This window comes from Lepisosteus platostomus, chromosome 6 (genome assembly GCF_059453375.1).
Source record: "Lepisosteus platostomus isolate fLepPlt1 chromosome 6, fLepPlt1.hap1, whole genome shotgun sequence".
Classification (NCBI taxonomy): Eukaryota; Metazoa; Chordata; class Actinopteri; order Semionotiformes; family Lepisosteidae; genus Lepisosteus; species Lepisosteus platostomus.
In genome coordinates, this window is record NC_142616.1 from 17,091,036 (window position 1) to 17,111,873 (window position 20,838).

General features: G+C 44.6%; 2 protein-coding genes across 4 annotated transcripts; one reads left to right on the forward strand and one right to left on the reverse strand.

Moving 5' to 3' along the window:
- Positions 1–475: 475 nt before the first annotated feature.
- avpi1 (arginine vasopressin induced 1) lies at positions 476–6,737 on the forward strand. 3 transcript variants are annotated; one of them, XM_088634433.1, is made up of 3 exons: positions 476–733; positions 4,174–4,668; positions 5,349–6,737. In XM_088634433.1, exons 2-3 carry the CDS (start codon positions 4,259–4,261, stop codon positions 5,599–5,601), a joined length of 663 nt encoding a protein of 220 aa, XP_088490559.1. In that variant the 5' UTR covers positions 476–733; positions 4,174–4,258; the 3' UTR covers positions 5,602–6,737. The 3 variants fall into 3 exon arrangements, with proteins under 3 accessions (XP_088490559.1, XP_088490560.1, XP_088490558.1); XM_088634434.1 differs by having other exon boundaries at positions 478–733; positions 4,279–4,668; XM_088634432.1 differs by having other exon boundaries at positions 479–733; positions 4,147–4,668.
- Positions 6,738–7,503: 766 nt separating this feature from the next.
- Positions 7,504–19,111, reverse strand: pi4k2a (phosphatidylinositol 4-kinase type 2 alpha). The gene is made up of 9 exons (XM_088634431.1): positions 18,622–19,111; positions 14,643–14,843; positions 14,016–14,147; positions 13,163–13,316; positions 12,382–12,443; positions 11,647–11,746; positions 11,060–11,193; positions 10,829–10,888; positions 7,504–10,639 (listed from the first exon to the last, which is right to left on the reverse strand). Exons 1-9 carry the CDS (start codon positions 18,958–18,960, stop codon positions 10,478–10,480), a joined length of 1,344 nt encoding a protein of 447 aa, XP_088490557.1. The 5' UTR covers positions 18,961–19,111; the 3' UTR covers positions 7,504–10,477.
- Between the last annotated feature and the right edge of the window lie 1,727 nt (positions 19,112–20,838).

Consider the following 20,838-nt stretch of genomic DNA (forward strand, 5'->3'; position numbering starts at 1 on the left):
ACAGCCACAGTACAATCTCTACTTCACTCAAGAACAGAGTAATAAAGTCAGCGGACCACAAAACATTTATGTAAAACGCATAACTGTAATTAGTATAAAACAGCAAGGATACATCTACAGCTGTAAATCAATTTTAATTAAAAATGTCTTTAGCCTGATTTCAGCTCTGACACTACAGGAGCTTCCTTTGCATAAACATGAACGGTTACAAACGTAAACGTGACTGTCAGACCGCTGCCGACGTTGACAGCGCCAGACTGCTGTTCGTCGTGTGAAGTGCGGAACGTTTTGTACTCGGGGTCAAAAAAATGAAACTCTAAAGCACGCAAACACGCGTCTGGGGGGGTTATCGTTATGATTTTAGCTATCCCCGCGGCCACAGAGAAGGCTCTTTTCACAGTACTGCAACCCCAATTGAGCTCACAGCCCTGGGCATTGACGTCAGTAAGGGATTACGCTTTAAAAGCAGCGACGTGGCCCTGCAGATGTTAACGGCTTGCCACGCCTTTGTCGGTTTCGGATTGCTCCAGAAAAACTGCATCCAGCCTTATGGGCGGAGACGGCCGTGTTTCTGTTGCTCACTGTTAATGTACGCCTGCAGGGTGGGATGAATACTGAAATGTAACCTTCCTATTGTAGTTTGCAATGTCAGGCTGTACGGAGCGGGCAGAAAAAGCTGAAGGAGCTACATGAGGTGACGGCTTCTGTTTTTCAAGAGCAACGTCGTGCTGAGGTAATAAATCGTGCAAGTAAAAGTATTTTGACTGTTTTTTTTTCTAAAAATACAGTTCTGTCTCTAAAATACGTGTATTTTAGTTTTTGCCTGTTCGAGTCACTTCACTGCGTTATGTTGTTTTTTCAATAGTAGAGCTGCTGAGATCCCCCTAATAGAGTGAATTATTCCAGCAGAGCCACCAGGATAGCTAATGTAGCGCTCAGGACAGAAAAAAACAAGCGTCGTTAGAAATGCTCTGTAAGTGCAACTGGAAGTTTACAGGCAAGGTGAATGGTTAGGTTATTCTGTAGCTAATTCTCAGATATATGCTTTCCCAAAACAATTGCCGTTTTCAAGCTTCTGTGTCGCCTTCAGCTACATTTCTACAAAATGTTTGCTCCGAGCAGTCATACAATACATGAAGTGATTGAAATCAGTACATTACAACTGCTCGTAGCAGCTCGAATGCACACTCGGCCGATCTCTGACTTTTTCCACATTATTGTGAGGGAAGGATTAACAACTCTTCATGGGCAAAGGGCCCTGCAGTTGCACGGCACTTGTAGTCAAGGCAGTGTCTGCTGGTTTTCAGTGCAGCTTGGCTCTTAAAGAGGTAGACCAGCTGATCACTGACTCAACTGGACCAATTTAACAGCTTCTTCCAGCTCTTCAGATGATACAGCTTTCAAGAGACCTAGAACAGCCGAAGAGACAAAGGAGTCCTAGGACCACGATCTTTTTTTTAAGGTTATTTTTCTATTAGTAACTGATTAGAGTCAAAAGGGATTTGCCCCTTTATCCAAAAAGCTCATTTTAAGATGGAGATGGAGGGACAGCCACAGAATCTGTAGGCCCTCAGGACCTGGAGTTAATGGTTCATCTGCACTGACACTTCTGCAGCGTTGATGCCAAGATATTGTCAGGGATGGACGTAGCCTTTATACATGGAGAACTACGTAAACCTTTGGTACTTTTGACAGGAAATGTCACAGAATCTTTTACTCGTGACAACCCGCCATACTCCCACATCCTATAAAGAGGACAGGAAGGCCATTTAGTGCAAACTGCACTGTTGTCCCGAACATGAAATCACTGGGGCAACAACTGCCATAGCAGAGTTGGTGAGGTGTGGGTTAATATCCTGAGGTACGTCTGGTGCGGTACATTCATACTACACCATGTGCACACACCCAGTCTTTGATAAATACGGTAACTAAGAGTCACTTAGTTACAGACCTAATTCAGGCCATCTGCCCAGTAATGGGCTTTGGTGTGCTGTTTCTGTTTTGTTCTTCTTTAAGCAGGCTTACATACATTAGTCAGAGACGAAGCACAGGCACGCTGTTGTCTTTGCTTCAGCTCAGAACAGATCTTTCACAGCCCCATTCATCGCAGGAGTGGTCCTTCTGGTGTTTTTTGTTTGACAAAAAAAAACAAATCTTTAAACAAAACACTGAAGTTCTGCAGCTGGGTATCCTGTGTGTGACATCACCTTTCTCTGCCAGTTCTGTTGGGAAGTGTAATTGGGATTGTTTGTTTTTTAAAATATATTTTTTAGGATTACACAAAGGTGTTTTATGCTAGACAAATGCAAAGTTTCAGCAAATGTACATGTTTTGCAAAAATCCCAGCTCAGATATTTGTGTGTCTGTATATTTGTGCCTGCAATTCTGGAGGATTCTGACTTCAAATATTAGGCCTCAAGTAAGTAAAATATTTTAATGCTATTTGTTACATAAAAAAATAACATTTGAGTAATACAGAGATGTAAATCAAATGTGAGATCTTGCAAAAAAAGGTACATACAAACATTTTGTGAGTTAAACTTTTGTGACCATGTATTTTATGTACTTTATGTAAATATCCATTACCTTTGCTTTCTCCCTTTCTTTCTCGCACCTGAAGAAGGCTCCATGGCCGAAACGTTGTTTTCTTTCTTCTCTTTTCAGCTTGGAATAAACCTGTCACTTGTTCCTTTGCAGCCTGCGCCTGCTGACGCAGCTCCCCACCCGAACTACTTCAATATCCATAGAAACAAATGGGGATTCAAATGCCTAAATGCTTTGCATACAAGGCCCAGAATGTACTAATCAAAGAGAGAAGTTGAATTTGCGCTGTAAAAGAAGGATAGATTTTTAAATAGAGTCCAATATAACATCCATCTATAAACAGCTATATGTTTTTAAATATAATGACTTTCTTGAAGTCATCATTTTCAGAAGATACTCAGACAGGGATAGCTACATGCTAGAGTGTGCATCACTCTTTTCATGTGTTCAGTCAGCCATGCGTACGTAACAGGTGGCTTATCCTCTCATGATGCACATGGCACTAGATCAGAAGGAAACCCTGGAATGAGTCACTGTGTGATTGTGTAGTGGGGGAGTGGTAACTCGGTATCCATACTCTCACCATGCAGATGATATGATCTTAATCAGGATTCAGCCACTGTCAGAAATACAAGACCTATCACTGTTTCAAAAAACTTCCCTACTTAGAAAATACAACATCTGTGTATTTTCTTGGGTGTCTAAGGATTCCTTTCTTTGGTTGGTTGGGTGGTTGATGCCGTTTTATTTTATGTCATTATCATAACACTTAAAGTGCGACAGATGTGGCTGGTTTGCAAAAGTGATGATGAACCTGCTTCCTGTATTTTATTATGTGTGAAATTCGGCGTCCTGCTGTAGAACACACATCATCTCTGACTGCTATTGGCTCCACTGTCTGAGCGGCCATCGCAGTGGTTTGAAAAACTATTCGGAGCCTTGCACAGTTTTCACATTCTGTTGGTTTCAAACAACTTTCCAACGAGCCATGCAGTTGGTTATGTGGCCTTTGTCTATGCGCCATAATAGTGGTTCCCATAATTTCGGAATAAATACACCTATCTCTGTCAGGTAGTACATTTCAAACAGATATTCAAAATATATTTGGAATACTATATCTTGAAAATAGTTATATTTTGAATATCATCATATATTCAAAAGATATATCAAAACACCTCCAGGATAAAGCTGTATAGGAAGGTGTACAAATACTGACTTTTCAGGAAAATTACCAAAGCAAAAATGAGAAGGATATGTACCGTATGAATTGAGTTTTTAAGGCTGTATTTCTTTTAAATGTGGTATAACAATGAAGATCCCTCTCCGTCAGGAACAGCGAGGTTTTCTGTAAGAGACCTGTGACACATTCAGTCTGTTTACTTGCGCAAAACCAGGCACCCAAGACGGGGGCCCATAGATCCAACGAGAAGAGGCAAACAGCTCGGAGAATATCGCCTCTATGTTTCAATTTATATTTGTCATCGTAAATGTGAATTAAGCAGAATGGAATTCCCACTTTTATTAAGAAATGAATTAAAATAGAGGCTCTATTTTCCGTTTGTTTGGTGTAGCTCATTATCAATGCGCCCTTTCATTCCCCAGCTCACATGAACCGCTTGTCATCTGAAGGTCATCCCCGAGCGCGTGTTTGGCAGTGCGCCCGGCTTGTCGGCGGAGTGGTGGTGTGGCCCTGGGGCCGTGGGGGCTGCTCCTGATGGCGCCGACTGCTTGCAGGCTCAGGCTCGGCCCCGGAGAGAGCTCGGAGGAGGACGGGGGTGTCCGGCCCGCGGCTCGGGTCCTGCAGGGCGGGATGGAGGCCACTGCGGCCCCGGCCGCCGCCGCCCCCGCCAGCCCCTCGCAGCTCTGGAGACTGTCGGGGCGCCGGAGCCGCAAAGCTGCCTCCCCCGACATCTTCAGGGGCGTCCACCTGCGGCAGCTGCAGCGCCTGTTCCGGCGGTCGGGGGACCAGCAGGCCGAGCAGCGGGCGCAGCTGGTGTGGGGGCGCAGCGACGCGGCGGGACTGGCGCAGGCGCTCACCAGGCTGAGAGGGAGGAGCCGCAGGAGCAAGCGGGGGTCCGAGGGGGCTCTGGGGCCTAAGTGGCTCCACGCCTTTGGGCATCTGAGGTAAGGCAGCCCCGGTCCCCCTCTAAGTCGCTGATTCCACCACATTTCCTTTCTCTTTCGCCACTGTGGCAAACCACTTCTCATCAGCCTGACGCTGCTGGTGTAGAAGAAGACGGAAAACACAGGGCTATTATAGCTGTTACGGGGTCAGGGAAAAGGCAGCAGAAGCTGATTTTTTTTTTTTTTAAGCAGCTGTGGCATTTAGTTCTTCAGAGCAAAGCGCTAAGAAAATGAGCTAATCCTGTTTCCAGAACTGTAATTCACGGATACTGGAGGATCTCTTGTTCTTGGGTGATTACTGGGGTGTGGTGCAGAATGGGCAATGCAGCTAGACAAGGTCACTTTTGTTCAGTGGTTTGACTGCAGAGCTGGACTGAAATGCCATGATGGTATAATTGGTTTAATTATTGGTTATAGGAACACCACTGGGATATGTAGCATTAAACGTTGTAAGAGATTCTTGTAGAGTGTTGGCAGGGGAAGTGTTTTATTTTAAGAAAGGTTAGACTTTTTCTAAAGCTGTATGAAGTAACCCTTTCTTGTGTTAGTGGGAGAGGAATACTCTTGCAGAAATACGACAAATTCAGAATACAAAATCTGCCGTTCTCTTCCCCTACACTTTTTTTTTTTTAACTTAAAACCCCTTTCGTAAAGAGCAATGCATGATCTTCTCTCCCCAGAATCAATGAAGATCCTGCAGGGAGGACCACTGAAGATGATGTGGGAGAATCGGAGACTGAGTTGACAAGCTCCAGCTGCACAGACACAACTGCAGACTTGTCCTCTGCTGGCCAGAAGGACAAGCCGCCTGCTGACAGGCACTTGGGTTTGGAGAGGCAGCAGACAGCCAGCCTTCTCAGAAACAGGGGTGGTGCTGTCAAGCAGGAAGCCAAACGAGACCCTGAGAGATACCTCCATCGCATCTTATACTGACAGCTGATGTCTCTGTCACAACACACAGTGGCTGCAGGTGAGATTGTATGGGACATCAGCCATGTGATGTTCATTGAGGTCAGAGGCAAAGAACGGCATTCTCTACATCTGGACTGAAAACCAATGACAGAATAAAATCTTAAAATCACTTCTTCTATCCTCAGATGATCTCAGAAAATGAGCCTCTTTTTTTAACAATGTGTCATGTAAGGGAAGGTTCGGATGGAATGTAAACACTATACATTTGAATTGTTCTGTACTTAAAGTTAAAATTAATGACAATTTAGAAAAGGTGATGTTTTATACCAGTTAGTGTAACACTACAGTTTTGCTTTATTTTCAATTTCTTGGTTCAGTGACATTCAGTAAATTTCCCAATTATAAAATATAGTACAATACTTGTCTCACTAATAGATTGTACACCAAATAACTTATGTTTAGCTGTTGTAACCAATTTAATTAAGAAATGTGAGCCAGATATTAATACAGGCTTTTTGACTTATATCCTGTTATATAGCTGCTTGTTTGGAGCTTTTTTTCTGCTCAAACATTGAAGATCTTGTGTTTCTTATGAAACGATATACAGTATTTAAAATGCACCCTCTTACATGTTCTACTCCACTTCTACAGTGAAGACGTTTCCCTGTCAGCTCTCATTTCAACCAAAGGATAATGTCACTTGAATCGGAGAAATAACCTCGTACTTGAAATTGAAATACAGAACTGTTCATATATCATATTGATTTTTTTATTTAAGTATGTAGTGGACAGTGTTTTGCAATAAAAACCTATTAAACCATATAGAATAAATTAGTTTTGTTACTATATGTGCAAAACACAGTTCTCTTTGCACCACTAGCATTTTGGGAATGTTGCTTGCTTCGTTAGTGTTTATTTACACTTTTCATGAATTGCATTATGTCAAATGGTTACCATAAGCTGACTCTCAATTTGTATCTTGTAGCAGAACAATCAGAGATGATAGAAATTGTTGTTTTCTAATTTTTGTAACTATCCTAATGCATACATCTTCAACTGTAGTGTTAAAAGTGTGTGTTGCCACGTCAACCGATGAGGTCAGAGAATAAAATGAACTCTGCTGTGCCATCTGGTGGACAGAAAAGATTTTGGCAAAACCCTGTTTCTGGATGGCTTTCTTGATATTTGCGTTTTCCAATTCAGGGTCAAAGGTGGCGCCAAAGCCTATCCCAGCAAGCAACAAGCAAAAGCAGGATACACCCTAGACAGGAAACTGCTCCACTGCAGGGCAGACAGACCCAAGCACAAACACACTCACACTCGAAACCAGGGCCGGTTTTTCCAGAAGCAAATTAACCAGCCAGTATGTTTTTTTGGACTTCGGGGGCAATCTCACACAAACAAAGGGAGAACACATATACAGTATCTCGGCAAAGTATATATTATAAGTATATTTTCCAAATGTCTTTGGAAACCTTTCAGTTCCCTTCCTTGTTGTATGATTGTGTTTGAAGACTTCTAAAAGTTCATGAAAAATATTTTTTTTTTTCCATCATTGAACACTGTTTAAAGAAACAAGCATGGAAAGAATCTCGACATTAACCTTGCTCAGTTCAGGACATCAGAAAGTGAAGGCAGTCTTCCAACATGGCGCATACTGCACATGCCTTTCTGTACAGAGAATGCTATCCAAATAATGCTATAATTTAGCACTTCAAAATCATTGTCATAAAGATGCTACATTCTCTTGAGGTTGACCTGAAGAATTTCTAAGGCTGGGTTTTTGCCTTGGTTGACAAAGATTGTGGTCAGATAAGCCCCTAGGGCAGAACTTCATATTTAAGATGCATATTCCAAATCCCAGCAGATTTCACAAGTCATTTTCACCGCAACCCAGATATAGTTGAAGATAAGATGGCGGAATAATGGAATATGATTTATTTCTGTTATAAGCATTTTCTTTCATTAAATAGTTTACATACAAATTATACAGTGCATTGTCAGAACAATACATTTCAGGTCAGTTTGGTAGCTACAGCAGTAAATGTTTGTCAAAACAATAAACAAGGTATCTCAAGCTGTTAAAAAGGAAAAAAAAAAGCAACATGGGACTTTTATTTCTGGACCAGGTGATGGTAGCTGCACTCTTCCCCAAGGCTCCTGTGCATTGGGCTGGGTCTCTTCCCTGCTCCGCTAATGTTGAACAAAGGTCTCCTTGTTCCCAGAAATGTCTGATGCACGCACGTGCTGCGGGCAACTCTCCACAGTATCCAGGACGTAGAATAGAGCGCAAGACATGCCGGAATCTCAGAGCCGCACAGCAATTTCTTCTCATCCGAGATGTCGAGTCAAGTTCCCGCCGGTGGGAACCCAGTGCAACACTGAGCACTGGATAACAGAGGTGCAGGATTAAGCCGAGCAAAATGGCAGGCAGCCGCTGGTGCAGCACGATGGGTACGTCACGGCGAGGGGGGGGGTGACAAGCCGGGTCACCCTGAAAAGAGCCTCTCCTGTAAGACGTCCCTCTTCTCCCACCTTCGGGCTCAGCTAGTGCGGGGGAGCTTCAGCGCAGGAACTCTCCTGGTGTTGCTCTGAATCTGGAATTCTTGACCTAACTAAGCGCAGCTCCGATTTCCTCCCGCTGAACTCGGGCAGTCAATAAATAGTCAAAATACCTGCCAGAGGAGCAGGACTTCCTTTGTGTTTGGCAGGAGAAAGTAATTGGCGACAGACCCCGTGTGAAAACACAACAGCAGTCCTTTACTTTTAAAGCAATACAGGATGGCAAAGAGCAATGTACGGGATTGCTGAAGATAAGCCACAGCATTTTACTTTTTTTGAAGAAGAAGATTACAAGTTTATGCTGATGTGCCCTGATGACTTGCTTCTGCTTTGGTTTTAAAAACTGCAGGGGTTATACTGCGCTCACTGACTTAAGCTGCGTACCCATGATCTGCTGTAAACATGAGACACCTAAAGAAACAGGTGATCGGCCAGTTCTCATCAAGCAAAGTTAAATTATTTTTATTACATAAAATCCTTTCTGAAAAGCTAATAAAAGTTTTTTTTTACCATCTTTCTGGATACTGTACTAATTTTATCCAAAGAACTGCTTTTCTCAATTCTTCCCCAGCTAGCTTTATTTTGGAAGAATCAAAACATTTCAGTGAAATTCAAAAACCACTGAATGCAAAAAGAGGAGTGATAAAACTATAATGTCCATGATTTTGACTACGTTTACCAAGTCATCTAGCATTTAAAGAATGTCACTTTTGAATCCGATTTCCAGTAGTGCATACAGTAGATCACCACGGACTTCAATTCCACTTCATAACAGTTGTTTCATGCAAGTCTGCTAAATATTAGCACGCTCCATGGATTTGTATGTCAGATATAAGTGAGGAGAGTTCATAGACTGCACAGATTTGACAGTGTGTTGTCCAGTTGTCCACTTAGTTAAATTAAGTGAAGATGAATGTTTTAACTAAAACTGTTTTGCAAATGACTCTGATCAAAATTGATAAATAAAACCTGAAAATGTGAAGAATTACTTTCTCCTTTTACATCTGGCCAAAACATACCAAGTGATCAATAAAAAGGTTAGCACTTGTTCCTCCATTTTACATGCCTATTTCCCACGGTCAGCATTAATACCCCTCCTAGGACAAAACCCTTCAATATCACTTTGATGCAGCTATAACAATAACCCCAATTAGTATCTCAGACAAATGAAAGTTTGTGATTTGCAATTTTCTTTTTTTTCCCCACAATAATGAAGCAGTAAATACCACTTATGGAAGCGACTGAGAGGGGTTAAAAAAACATAACAGAAGCCGAGCTCAGACTGATTGCCAACAATAGGAATCCAGACACAGATCTAAGAACGGAAGAACTCCACAGTGAACAGTGGTACTCATTAAGTTACTGAAACATTAGTATTAATGATAGATGTCTTAAGACAGGGGCTGCCAATACAGGTCCACAGCTCTAGATGCCTCCAGTGTAACAGACATGAGCACTGGCAGCCAATGTCTTGGTTAATTTGCTAGATTTGCTAAGCACTTATTTGTGTTCAATAAACACAGATAAGGCATCACTGCCATACAAATCTAATTTAGCAAACAACATCTTTGACACTTTGGCAAGCTAATGAATAACACTGTTGGCTGTGGGAGGTGTTGGCCCCCTCTGGGACTGTAGGCAGTGGAACCCTCCATTGGGAGAGAGGCATCGGAGGGTCTGTGCTCTGTAGCAGCTCATGTTAGTCAAAGACTGAAAGATGAAGAGTCTGTACAGCAAAGCGGAGGAGGAATCGGGAGCCTGCGCTAACGAAGCAGCCTTTGAGTAAGGGCAAGTACGTCTTCTTCTCTTTCCAGGTTGCATTTGTTCTCACTGTCAAGCCTAGGATCCGGAGTAAAAGCCCCCTTGCAGACTCACTGCCAGTCCGCCTGAACATCCCCCCCCCCCCCCACCACCCCAGGAGTCTGCAGCGGTCGCAGGCTGAGAAGACTGCAGCTCCCCCCTCTTTCTGAGTCATCCCAGCACACTGGTCTCCCCCCCTCCCCAGAATTCACCAGTTCGCCAGCCCGGCCGGCTCGTCCCCCGGGAATGGAACCGGGCCCTGCTGAGCAACAGGCCAACGTCAAGGCCGACGGGAGGGAAGAGGGTGGGCGAGAGCACTGGAGCAGCTGACCCCGCCGGGAAAATATCCGCTTGCAGCGCCGCCGTTTTCTTCCTCCCTCTTTCCCAGAGGCAGTCAAAGGCACGACGGGAGGAAGGCAGAGAGGCTATGGCAGTTCGGGAGGCGTCCTGGAGAGACACTCCGGCGAGGGCGGGAGAGGCGCGCCCCGGGCCCCCCCTCCTCGTCTCGCTCCGCTCGCCACCCCCCCCCTCAGCTCTACCACCACGTGAAGAAGGGTCGACGACTCTGGAAGCTCTGCGTGTACGACTCGCTGTTGGCGCGCTGCGGGGCCCGGGCGGTCTCCACGATGACGGGGGGCATCTGCACCAGCTGCAGGGGTGTCTTCCCGTCCTTCATGGCCTGGGACAGATTCAGGATCTGAAACACAGGGGCACGGTACTGAAGCTGACCAGGCTCTCGCGGCGCCAGGCTATCCAGGCCACGAACACCAGACCGAATCCGCTGTGGCTTTCAGAAGCGCGAACCGATCCTTCTTTCTAGCGGAATACCGCGAGTGTGCAGGCACTGCGAGACGCTCAGCGGCTCACGGGTTCGCCCGTTTCTTACCTGGCCCCTCATCACTGCAATCTGCTTGTGGAACTGACCCCTGTCAAAGCCCGGGTCTTTCTGGGAAAACAATACAAAATGAATAAATACCAGCTGGAGCAGGCTGCCCTGCCTTACTGACAGCATTAAAATCACCGGGGGATCCATTACACATGGGGAAAGAAAATGGCATAAAACTTCTCTGTTGCAGAAACAGCCCCGGTAAAAATCAAGAATCCTCTCTCTTTTTACCTTAAACAGTTCATATAGATCCTCCTCAAGGTCCTTGACGAAGTTCGGGTCCGAAATTTTGGGCAAAACGTGGTCCTTAATCTCTTGGGAGAAGGAGACTTTGGCCTGCGCAAGCCAGGCCCAGTAGAAGGGGTCTGCGAGGAAGAGTGAGACAGTACAAGTGCTGACTGTCTGGGAAGAACTAGCACCTTTGCCCTTGCAGCAAGTCTGCCTGGTCCCTCCCCCCCACATTTCAGATTTTCTGCAATGACACCATGGGGTGTTTCACCCCTGTACAGACTCTTCTCCCTTCCATCCTGATTGTAACCAGGAAACTTACTGACTCCCTTAAAGCGCAGCTGACACGAGTGGTGCATACGTGTGTACTGAGAAATGTACTCTGATCTGAACCAGGTCAGATTCAAAGGTAAAAGGCTGGAAAAGATTGTGGGTACCTGGGATCGTTCACACTTCATTCTGCCACTGCACACTGCATGCGTGCTTCAGTCGCAGGATGTACTGTGATTATAGTCACGACACAGTGTCCTGGGGATGTAAATTGAGAAGACAAGGGAAAGGCTGCACCGAGCAGGCAGTGCTGTACTCACAGGCTCTCCAGGAGTCCGGGTGTTTGAGAGGAAAAGCTAAGCCATTGTCTATAGCAGCAATCTTGATGATGGGCTCTTTCACAACTACCCAGTCGGCATCCTGCCACAACAAGAACAAAACAGAAACATTACAAACAAAGGCCATCTACCTTGTTCAGTTTCTAGTATCTAACTGAACTAGGAATCTCACCCAGCCTGTTCTTGAAGGAAGCTGTGGTTTCTGCCTTAGTATGATGGGGCTGTCTGTTCTAAACAAATGTGCACCTTTGGACCCTGAATTTAAATTGCTGCAATAAGCACATCTCTGAACATCCAAACCACACGGTCTTGACAAACACACACAGAACCACAGAGCCGGTCTCTGTCCACTTGCAATGATGCAAATTTGACAAAACCTTTCACACAAGAACATCATAACCATAGTCTTTGCCAATTTTACCAAACAACTGACTTGTTAAGCAGGAAGGAAGAGAGATGCAATATATATATATTTTTACATGAGTATCAGCTAAGCTTTTCAAGTGTAGTGGATAGGCCAGTGTCAACACCAAAACCCAGAAATCAGTGAAGAAAAGGGTACACTGGGGATTCGGTTTACTAAAATGCCATTAAGAACAAGGGGTCAGGACAGATTGTGTGCAACCGTGTCTTTGAATCACATGCCAGTTCCTGCAAAAGTGGGTTTGTCCTCACACCCTCACACCTTCAGAGACCTTAGCAAACCTGCCTGCTCACCCTGGAGTTCCCCGTGTCCATCGGGCAGTCGTACTTGATCAGCCAGTTGTCATTGCCTCTGTCTGAGGGTGAGAAACAACAGCAGACATGGAGAGAGACAGAGGAAGACACACAGCTATCAGTTACATGATGGACCGATTCCTCTGGACAGCGTAAGCAGAGCCTGTTTCGGTACAGTTTACTGGTATGCTTTAAGATGTGTTTAAAGTGCAGTACACTACAGTTCAGACCTACCTATTCAGCTTCAATTTGAGTCCTGAAACAGGCCTCTACTGTGTATAATTACAAAGTTAAGGGGACATCATTCAAGGTGGAAATATCCTCTGGAGGTCTGAGACAGATGGGAGTACTATCAGGTGAAGAATGAATGCGGTATTCTTTTTCCCTGATTGGAATCTGCTTAGGTTCTGAGAAATTTACATAATACTCCAGGAGCTCATGTGGTCAATAAAAGTGTCCTAACTCCGAGCACTTTCTGTAGCGTGTTTAGCACAATCATTCTGGGGGTGGGAGAAGACATGAAACATTCTTCGAGGTCACGCTGCTCATGATGGCAAATCTGAAATACGAGAATTCTATTTCACCTCAAGTTTATGTGCAAATTGTCTTTCGTAAACTTTTCTCTGGTGTCACCAAACCCTAGGTTTTTTTTATTTATTTTAAAAGTCAAACCTACTTGAGAACGATCTTAAATTGTTTGCCACTTTACTGAACCGAGCGGTGATGAAGTGTGTTAGTGCAGTTTTACCGGATGCCCAGCAGATGGCGCTCCAAGCCCTACCTGTGTTCCTGATGATGTAATCCAACACCACCAGCCTCTCAAACTGAAGCTGCAGCTGGCGGTTCGTGTTCTCTGGCAGAGGTTCCGCCTCAAAACGCCGTAGCCAGTAGTCTGCATCTTTGTACCCTTCAACAAATAACTGGAATGATCCCACCTGTGGAAAAATAGGCAGAATTTAAAACTAGAATCTTTTCTTTAAGTTTCAAAATGAAACATTTACAAGAGAGCAAGAGCAAGGAGCTCAGTAATAACAATAACAATTACAATAACAATAATAATAATAATTGCTTACACTTATATAGCGCTTTTCTGGACACTCCACTCAAAGTGCTTTACAGGTAATGGGGACTCCCCTCCACCACCACCAGTGTGCAGCCCCACCTGGATGATGTGACGGCAGCCATAGTGCGCCAGAACGCTCCCCACACATCAGCTCTCAGTGGGGAGGAGAGCAGAGTAATGAAGCCAATTCAGAGATGGGGATTCTTAGGAGGCCATGATTGGTAAGGGCCAATGGGAAATTTGGCTAGGACGTCAGGGTTACAACCCTTCTCTTTTCAAGAAACGCCCTGGGATTTTTAATGACCACAGAGAGTCAGGACCTCTGTTTTACGTCTCATCCGAAGGACGGCGTCTTTTTACAGTACAGTGTCCCCGTCACTATACTGGAGCATTAGGACCCACATGGACCGCAGGGTGAGCACCCCCTGCTGGCCCCACTAACACCTCTTCCAGCAGCAACCTTAGTTTTTCCCAGGAGGTCTCCCATCCAGGTACTGACCAGGCTCACACCTGGGGCTGCCAGTTGCGAGTTGCAGGGCGACATGGCTGCTGGCCGGATCTGGGCGCTCACCTTAGGGGGAAGTCCTATTCTGTGGAACCGCTGGCCCACACGTGGCACTTTCTCCAGGGCCAGCCTCTTGCCCCGCGACTTGACGCGGTCGATGGCACTGTAATTGAAGGTTTCGCTAGCCAGGTGCACCACCTATAGGACAGAGAGAGCAGGAGGTGAGGGGTGGTGGGGGACCTTCTGAAGGTGGAAGAGTGATGTGTGTGCTTGCATGTCTGTCTGTGTGTGTGGAGATGAGCCGATCACGACCCTGAATGAACCAATATGATTTGTTCTCCACTGTATGAGCTGTCTCCTTCACCACCCACAACCCCACACCCACTGTGTGCTGATTTTGACTTGTGTTTAAAACTCTTATCTCTATAACTTGTAAAGTTATGAAGCAGCACACCCTTTACCTGTATTCTACTGATGTATCTCAGTAAACTACTGATGTACAGTAATAATGAATACTTAACTTTGTATGACAAATTGCAAAGCCAATTAATATGGTATAATATGGTATTAGAAGGTCAATGTTTTATCCTGTTTAGACTCTTCGTCATTTCAATACATTACCAGAGCTGTCCTTGTGAGATGAGAATGAATTAGTGATCCACAGTGTGTTCCTGCAATGCCTATGGACAGTACCTTGGTCCTGGGGACAATGTCGAGCTCCAGCTTGTGGTCCACCAGGCTGGCTCCGGCCTCAGACATGTACCCCTGATTCAGCACCAGGCAGTCTCTGCCAAAGCAGCACGGGCAGCACAGCTTCTGGAGCCACTTGGTCCACTTTGGGTTGAGCTGCCCGTATGGCTCCTCGTTCTTGGGCTTGAACACACCGATTATCTTCTGCAGGCAGAGACAGGACCGCATCAGCGAAAGACTGACGAAATTCACCTTAGACATTTCCAAACGCGTGGGCAGCTGCCACGACCCAAGACCAAATGATCACAACAAACACTGGATAGAATTATATTCATGACTGGGATTTGTAACTAGTTCACCTCCCAGCTGCTTTCTGATAAGTAATGGCATTTAAGCTTTACCGATTTCTCTCATCTATGAAAGTTCTTTTTTTTATTAAGCAATTCAAAAAGAAACATTTGTTACCACATCCTTTACTCGGCTAGCTCTGAGCACAGGACTGGTTTAGGGAACTGATGAATCCACAGATGAGAAGGGAGGTGAACCATCTCATGACTTAATCAAGCATCATGCTGAAATATGCAGGATGTGCCCCCCCCCCCCCAAGCATCAGAAAGACAGTTCTATGTGGGCATGAATGAAGGGGAATTGGAAAGGCCTGCAACTCATTACGGCAATGAGATTAACTCAAGTTTCCTCACATGACCAGCTATGAAATTCCTTCTTGCTCACCCAGGACAGACTTCTGCTTTGTCATGTATCCTAGCTGCCACACTGGCCATTATAGTGGCCAGTAACATACTGAAGAATCCCTTTTTATCTTCAGGCAAACAAAAACACATAATAATAAATAATAATAATAAACTTTATTTATAGAGCACCCTTCATACAAATACCAGCTCAAAGTGCTTTACAAACCAAGCATAAAATCACAATAAGACATCAGGACAAAAGGTCATAAAGTACCCCTGATACTTTAGTAGCACCTGCAGTAATATCTTAGACCTGTTATATAAAACAGAATGACCCAATGTACCCCACTCCTACCATCAGTCAGTTCAATTCATTGGGGGTAAGGTATTTCGCATTATGCTGTCATTGTGCTAAAAAGTATTATAAGAGGGATGACACTCCAGCTGAATTTAACTACTATTTTCACTTTTCTGACACCACGTACAGGAATCTACTACAACACTGCACAAAAGACTGACAAAAACATCATTAATGTATTCCGTATTCTTCCAACACATCCACACGAGAATAGATTAGTACAAATCTTTGAGAAAAGTATTTTGGAGCTATCTGCATTACAACGGAAATGTTCAGTGACACTTTGCAAACGTCATCTTCCTTAGATTATAAACACGTGACAACTTAAGTGACAGATCTCTTACAAAATTAAGGAAAGCAAGTCATGCATGTCTCTGAAACCCTAGTCAGCCTGTGGCACATCTCAGGAGCATGTGAGCAACGTCAAACATTCCCTAACCGCTGTAGCCTAACCCCGTCTGCCGTCTGCTCCTTTAAGGTATTTTACAGGCGTGTGTTAAGTCTGGAGAACCCAGGCTTGCCAAGTCATTGATGCTTCAAAGTCTTCTTAGACATTCCTCTGCTGACCCCCTGATTATCAAGCTGATTGGTTCTAAGGGAGATTTTTCATTCACACACAAACACTTTTTTTCCTCTCTTCGTTTACAAAGCTCTGTGTTGTGCTCACATGGCATTTTGTTCTCCATACTTTCCAAGCCATGAAACGGTCTGTTGCTGCTGTTACCAAATTAATTTCCATGCCTAACCTTGGCTTCCATGAGCTGTTAAAAAGAGAAAAGAGATTGGGAGTTGGCTCATTCGGCAGTGCCCCATTCCAATCAGACCTGGACTGGAAAGTCACACATTTGGTTGAATGGCCTCTGTGTGCAATAATAATGGTTCTCATGATTTCAGGACAAAAACATCTGGTTGTGTGGTTCCTTGGCCAGGTTATAAAATGTCAGGCAAAGTCTTGACGATGAAAACTAAGATTGTTACGACTGGAAAAAATATCCCAAGTCTGTGAATATCCCTTGAAGCAGTCAAGCAGTCTACTCAGTCATCAAGAAATAGAAGGTGCATCGTTCTACCCAGACACTGCCTAGGTTAGGCCAGAAAGCTCATTTGGATTGAAGGAAAAATGGAACCTACAGACAAATACAAGAGGAAAACCTGTGTCAGTCTGCTAAAGACTTCAAACTGGGGCAAAAAAAGCACTTTTGGATGAGGACAATGATCCAAAGCAGAAAGCTACAATGCAATGGCTTAATAATCAGGAAATGAAAGTTCTTGAGTGGTGCAACCGAGGTGCTCATTTGATTACTACTGAGAATCTGTGGAAAGACTCGAAAACTGCTATAAGCAATTCCCAAACAACTTGCCTGAGCAAATGTGGCAAGAAGAATGGGCAAAACTTCACCAGGCCAGTTGCACCTTCGGGTTTTGAATGAAATATTACTTTAGAAAACGTGTGATTTTGTAATTTCACAAAGCAGGGTGACATAGGAAGGGTCTGAAAACTGTTCCAAAGCTTGGTACAGGATCAGAGTGAATCTGAGCCCAGCCTGCAGCAGGAGTGAGGCTGGCTACACCTTGGACTGGACACCAGTCTATCGTGAGGACACTCGCACAGTTATACAGGGACAATAATCTTCACTGCTCATCGCTGCACCAGGACAGGAAACCAGAGCACAGGGCGAGAACCACAGGGACTGCATACATGCTTAATCAGATGAGCAGGGCAGCCGGCGGGACAAACTTCTTCACAGCTTCTGTGCTGCAGGTCTGAACACACTACATATTCTCAAAGGGAGCTCTAGCTCAGACGTACGATTTTTCATATGAATTAAATCCTCGTTTAGAGGACCAAAACTTTCTCTCTCACCTTCCACAAGATAACCCCCCCTCTATCACAAAATAAGATGAAAAGCCCCGCTAGAAAATGCAAGTCACCCAGCCTTTTTGAAACAGCTGTAGAAGAGCTATTCACTCAACACCCCCTGCACGTCTGAACACATTCTGCTTCACACTATTCATTTTTTTTAAATTTCATGTGTATTTTAATGGCAAAAATAAAATTAAGAGATTTTTAATGCGTTTTTGAACATTTAGAAAGAGGTCGTGATGAAATACGGTTTCTTATTTTCTTTGGCCTTGTGCGTCTTAGAAAATAAAATGAAAATACGATTCTTAATGACGTATTCCACGTCTCAATGTAAATGTATTTATCAATGCACATTAGTTACGTTCGTATTAATCTCTGTTCTTCACAGCCTGAGGGTAGGAACTGAGGAAGAATCCTGGTCAACAGAAGTAGAGGAGGCAACACGAACGTGGAAATTTGAGCGAGTGCGTCTCGACGATTCACCGGACTCGTCCCTTCGCCGCACTGCGCATGACAAACTCGCCGCCGCTTCTGCAATCCCACAACCCATGACATTAATCTACGGAGCTCGCTTCCCTGTCCGTGTGTGCTGGTGAGGTGTTGTGCAAGCACGACTGCCCCTGGCCGTGGTCGTTTAAATCCCGAGCGACACACAGGTGTCACATGTCAAAGTGCTATTGCAAAACGGAAAACATGTCAGTCGTACAACTACTGACCTGGCAGGTGCCATGTTAGCGTCTCTGCAGCTCTGATGAGGAAAGGATTTTCAGATCATTATCGGGATCTAGAGATTCACAGCTCTGCTGCAACGAACGGGGAGACACTGGTTGTTTTCTTACCTTGTTTTGACTACATCACCTCCAGTTTTTCCAGTGTAAGAACCATTCTGAAATGCCCCGTGTGCTCACCTGCTGTTGCAATCAGACTTTACGATGATCACAACGCATCTCTCCACAACACGTAACGCCTTTGCGCCCTTCTCAAAGAAAGGCAGCCTGTATTACACTGATAAACACTGTGTACATATTATCTACACGTCACTGCTTAATGTTAATTGAGAAGTCTCACCCCCTGTGAATCTTTCACGAAATAGCTTCCACTGGATCCTTGGTAAATTCTTTCTGGGTAAATCCCTTCTTCGATAGCCCGTTCTGCTTTTCGGATGATTTCCCTGAACTCCGGATCCTCCGGGAACTCGTTCCTGTAAGGGTCCCGGGGAGAGTATCCTCGGTCTCGCTCGAGCAAGGGCTGTCTCTCCCGGCTCCGTCCGGGGCTCCCCGCTGGTACCCGCACAACTGAACCCGGCGTAGCTCCAAACTCGGCCCGGGGACTCATAGGCTCTGTAGGGCAGTAGCTGAAATCGGGAGGATCCCGGAGTGGGGAGACCAGCGGGCTTGTCTCGTCCATATCGGAGGAAAAGGGCGGTAAGGTTTAACAGGAGACCCGGGCTTGGGGGGCCAAAAAAAGTGGTGGCGAGGTTTTGCAGTCTCAGTCTCCAGTTCGGCCTGCTCTATGTTTTATCAATCGGGGCAGCTGACTGTCAGCTTCCGGGAAGCCCTCCCACACTGTGATCAGCCGCTTTGGCTGGAGACCCCGCCCGCTATACGGAAACCCCTCCCCTTCGTGGGTACTGTGCACATTCCTATTGGACGCAAAATGTGAACTCCGCCTCCGCCTTTAAAGGACCGCCCAAGTGATGGCACAGTACACATTCCCATCCGACCACTCGGGAACTGCAATAGTTCTGTCAAATCGCAAGATTAGCTAATTTACGGGTACATCTTCCTCCGTGCTGGGCTGTCAACATGTATTGTTCTTATTACCCTGAGTGGCTTTATTTATTATATATGTTTTGACTGACATATAACGACCGAAGTTGTTCGCAGCTTAAAAATATATGTTATAGTAGTTCAGGTGGGTAGCTGCGTCAGCATGCGTAGGCTGCAAAGGAACAAGTTATAGGTTTATTCCATGCTGAAAAAAAGAAGAAAGAGAACACAACGTTTCGGCCATGGAGCCTTCAGCTCCACGGCCGAAACGTTGTGTTCCGAAACGTTGTGTTCTCTTTCTTCTTTTTTTCAGCATGGAATAAACCTATAACTTGTTCCTTAAAAATATATGTAATTGTATATTAGTTAAAATACCAATAAAATCATTATTTATAGAATGCTTTATCCTACAAAAATGATAATGTGGTATGACGAGTGCAAGCTTCCTTAAACAAAATGTGTCTTGTTTGCGATTTGTATCATTACATTTGGCTTAAATGAACATTTCTTGAAGAAGCGTAGAGCTCCATTTAGAACATCATCATCTGAAACATGTCATTAGAACTACTTGTTATACTGTCCTGAACAGCAGGGAAGAAAGTTGATAATTTCTCTAAAAAAATGTAGCACAGGGAAAACGTTCTGATCCATTCTAACTTTATTGATCCCAGGAATCTCCTCCATCTGTTTCTTGGAATAAGCCAGGGTCTGTGGCTTTAACGACATGGCCAGGTAGCTTGGTCCACACTCCCACAACCCTCTGAGCAAAGATGTGCCTCCTGTTCTTTCTTTACCACTACCTTCTGGTTCACGTTTCAACATGTGTCAACATGAACACATCAATGTTTTTCGTTACGTGTGAGTAGGGAGCTGCATCAGCTTGTGTAGGCTGCAATGGAACAGGTGAAGGTTCATTCTTTGCTGAACCTTTCAACGTGGAATGAACCTGTTTACATTACATTACCTGTTTCCTTTTCTTAAGTAGCCTCTTCTAGCTCAGCATTTTCGACTTTATCACTTTTGGTTTTACTACCTGCACCTGCATCCAAACGCCCGGAATTTGTTTACATTAAATGTCATTTGCCAGGGGTTGGCAGTCTTGAATTGTATCTGAATCTTTTTGAATTTCATATGCAGCATCGACAGGGTTTGCTAATCTTCCTAATTCAGTATCACCTCTACTAACTTACTAACTACAGCAGAATCATTGACAGGCCCAACCCTTGACCTATAAACTGGTCACTACTCATTGTGAATTTGCCTGGTTCGTACACCTACTTCTCCCTACACACCTATACTCACCTATCTACAGTATTAAAACCCATACAATGTGTTTTAATTTTGCTCTCTTCAGACATGTGCTAAGTTACTGGCTACAATAACAGCTATCTAACAATTCCTTATTAAATTAGAAAGGGCTTGGTTCTTCCTCTGTGTATACAGCAAGATGTCCCCTGAGCTGGCTTACTGAATGCCTTTAAGGATATTGAATAATTGAGTCAAATTCACACTTATT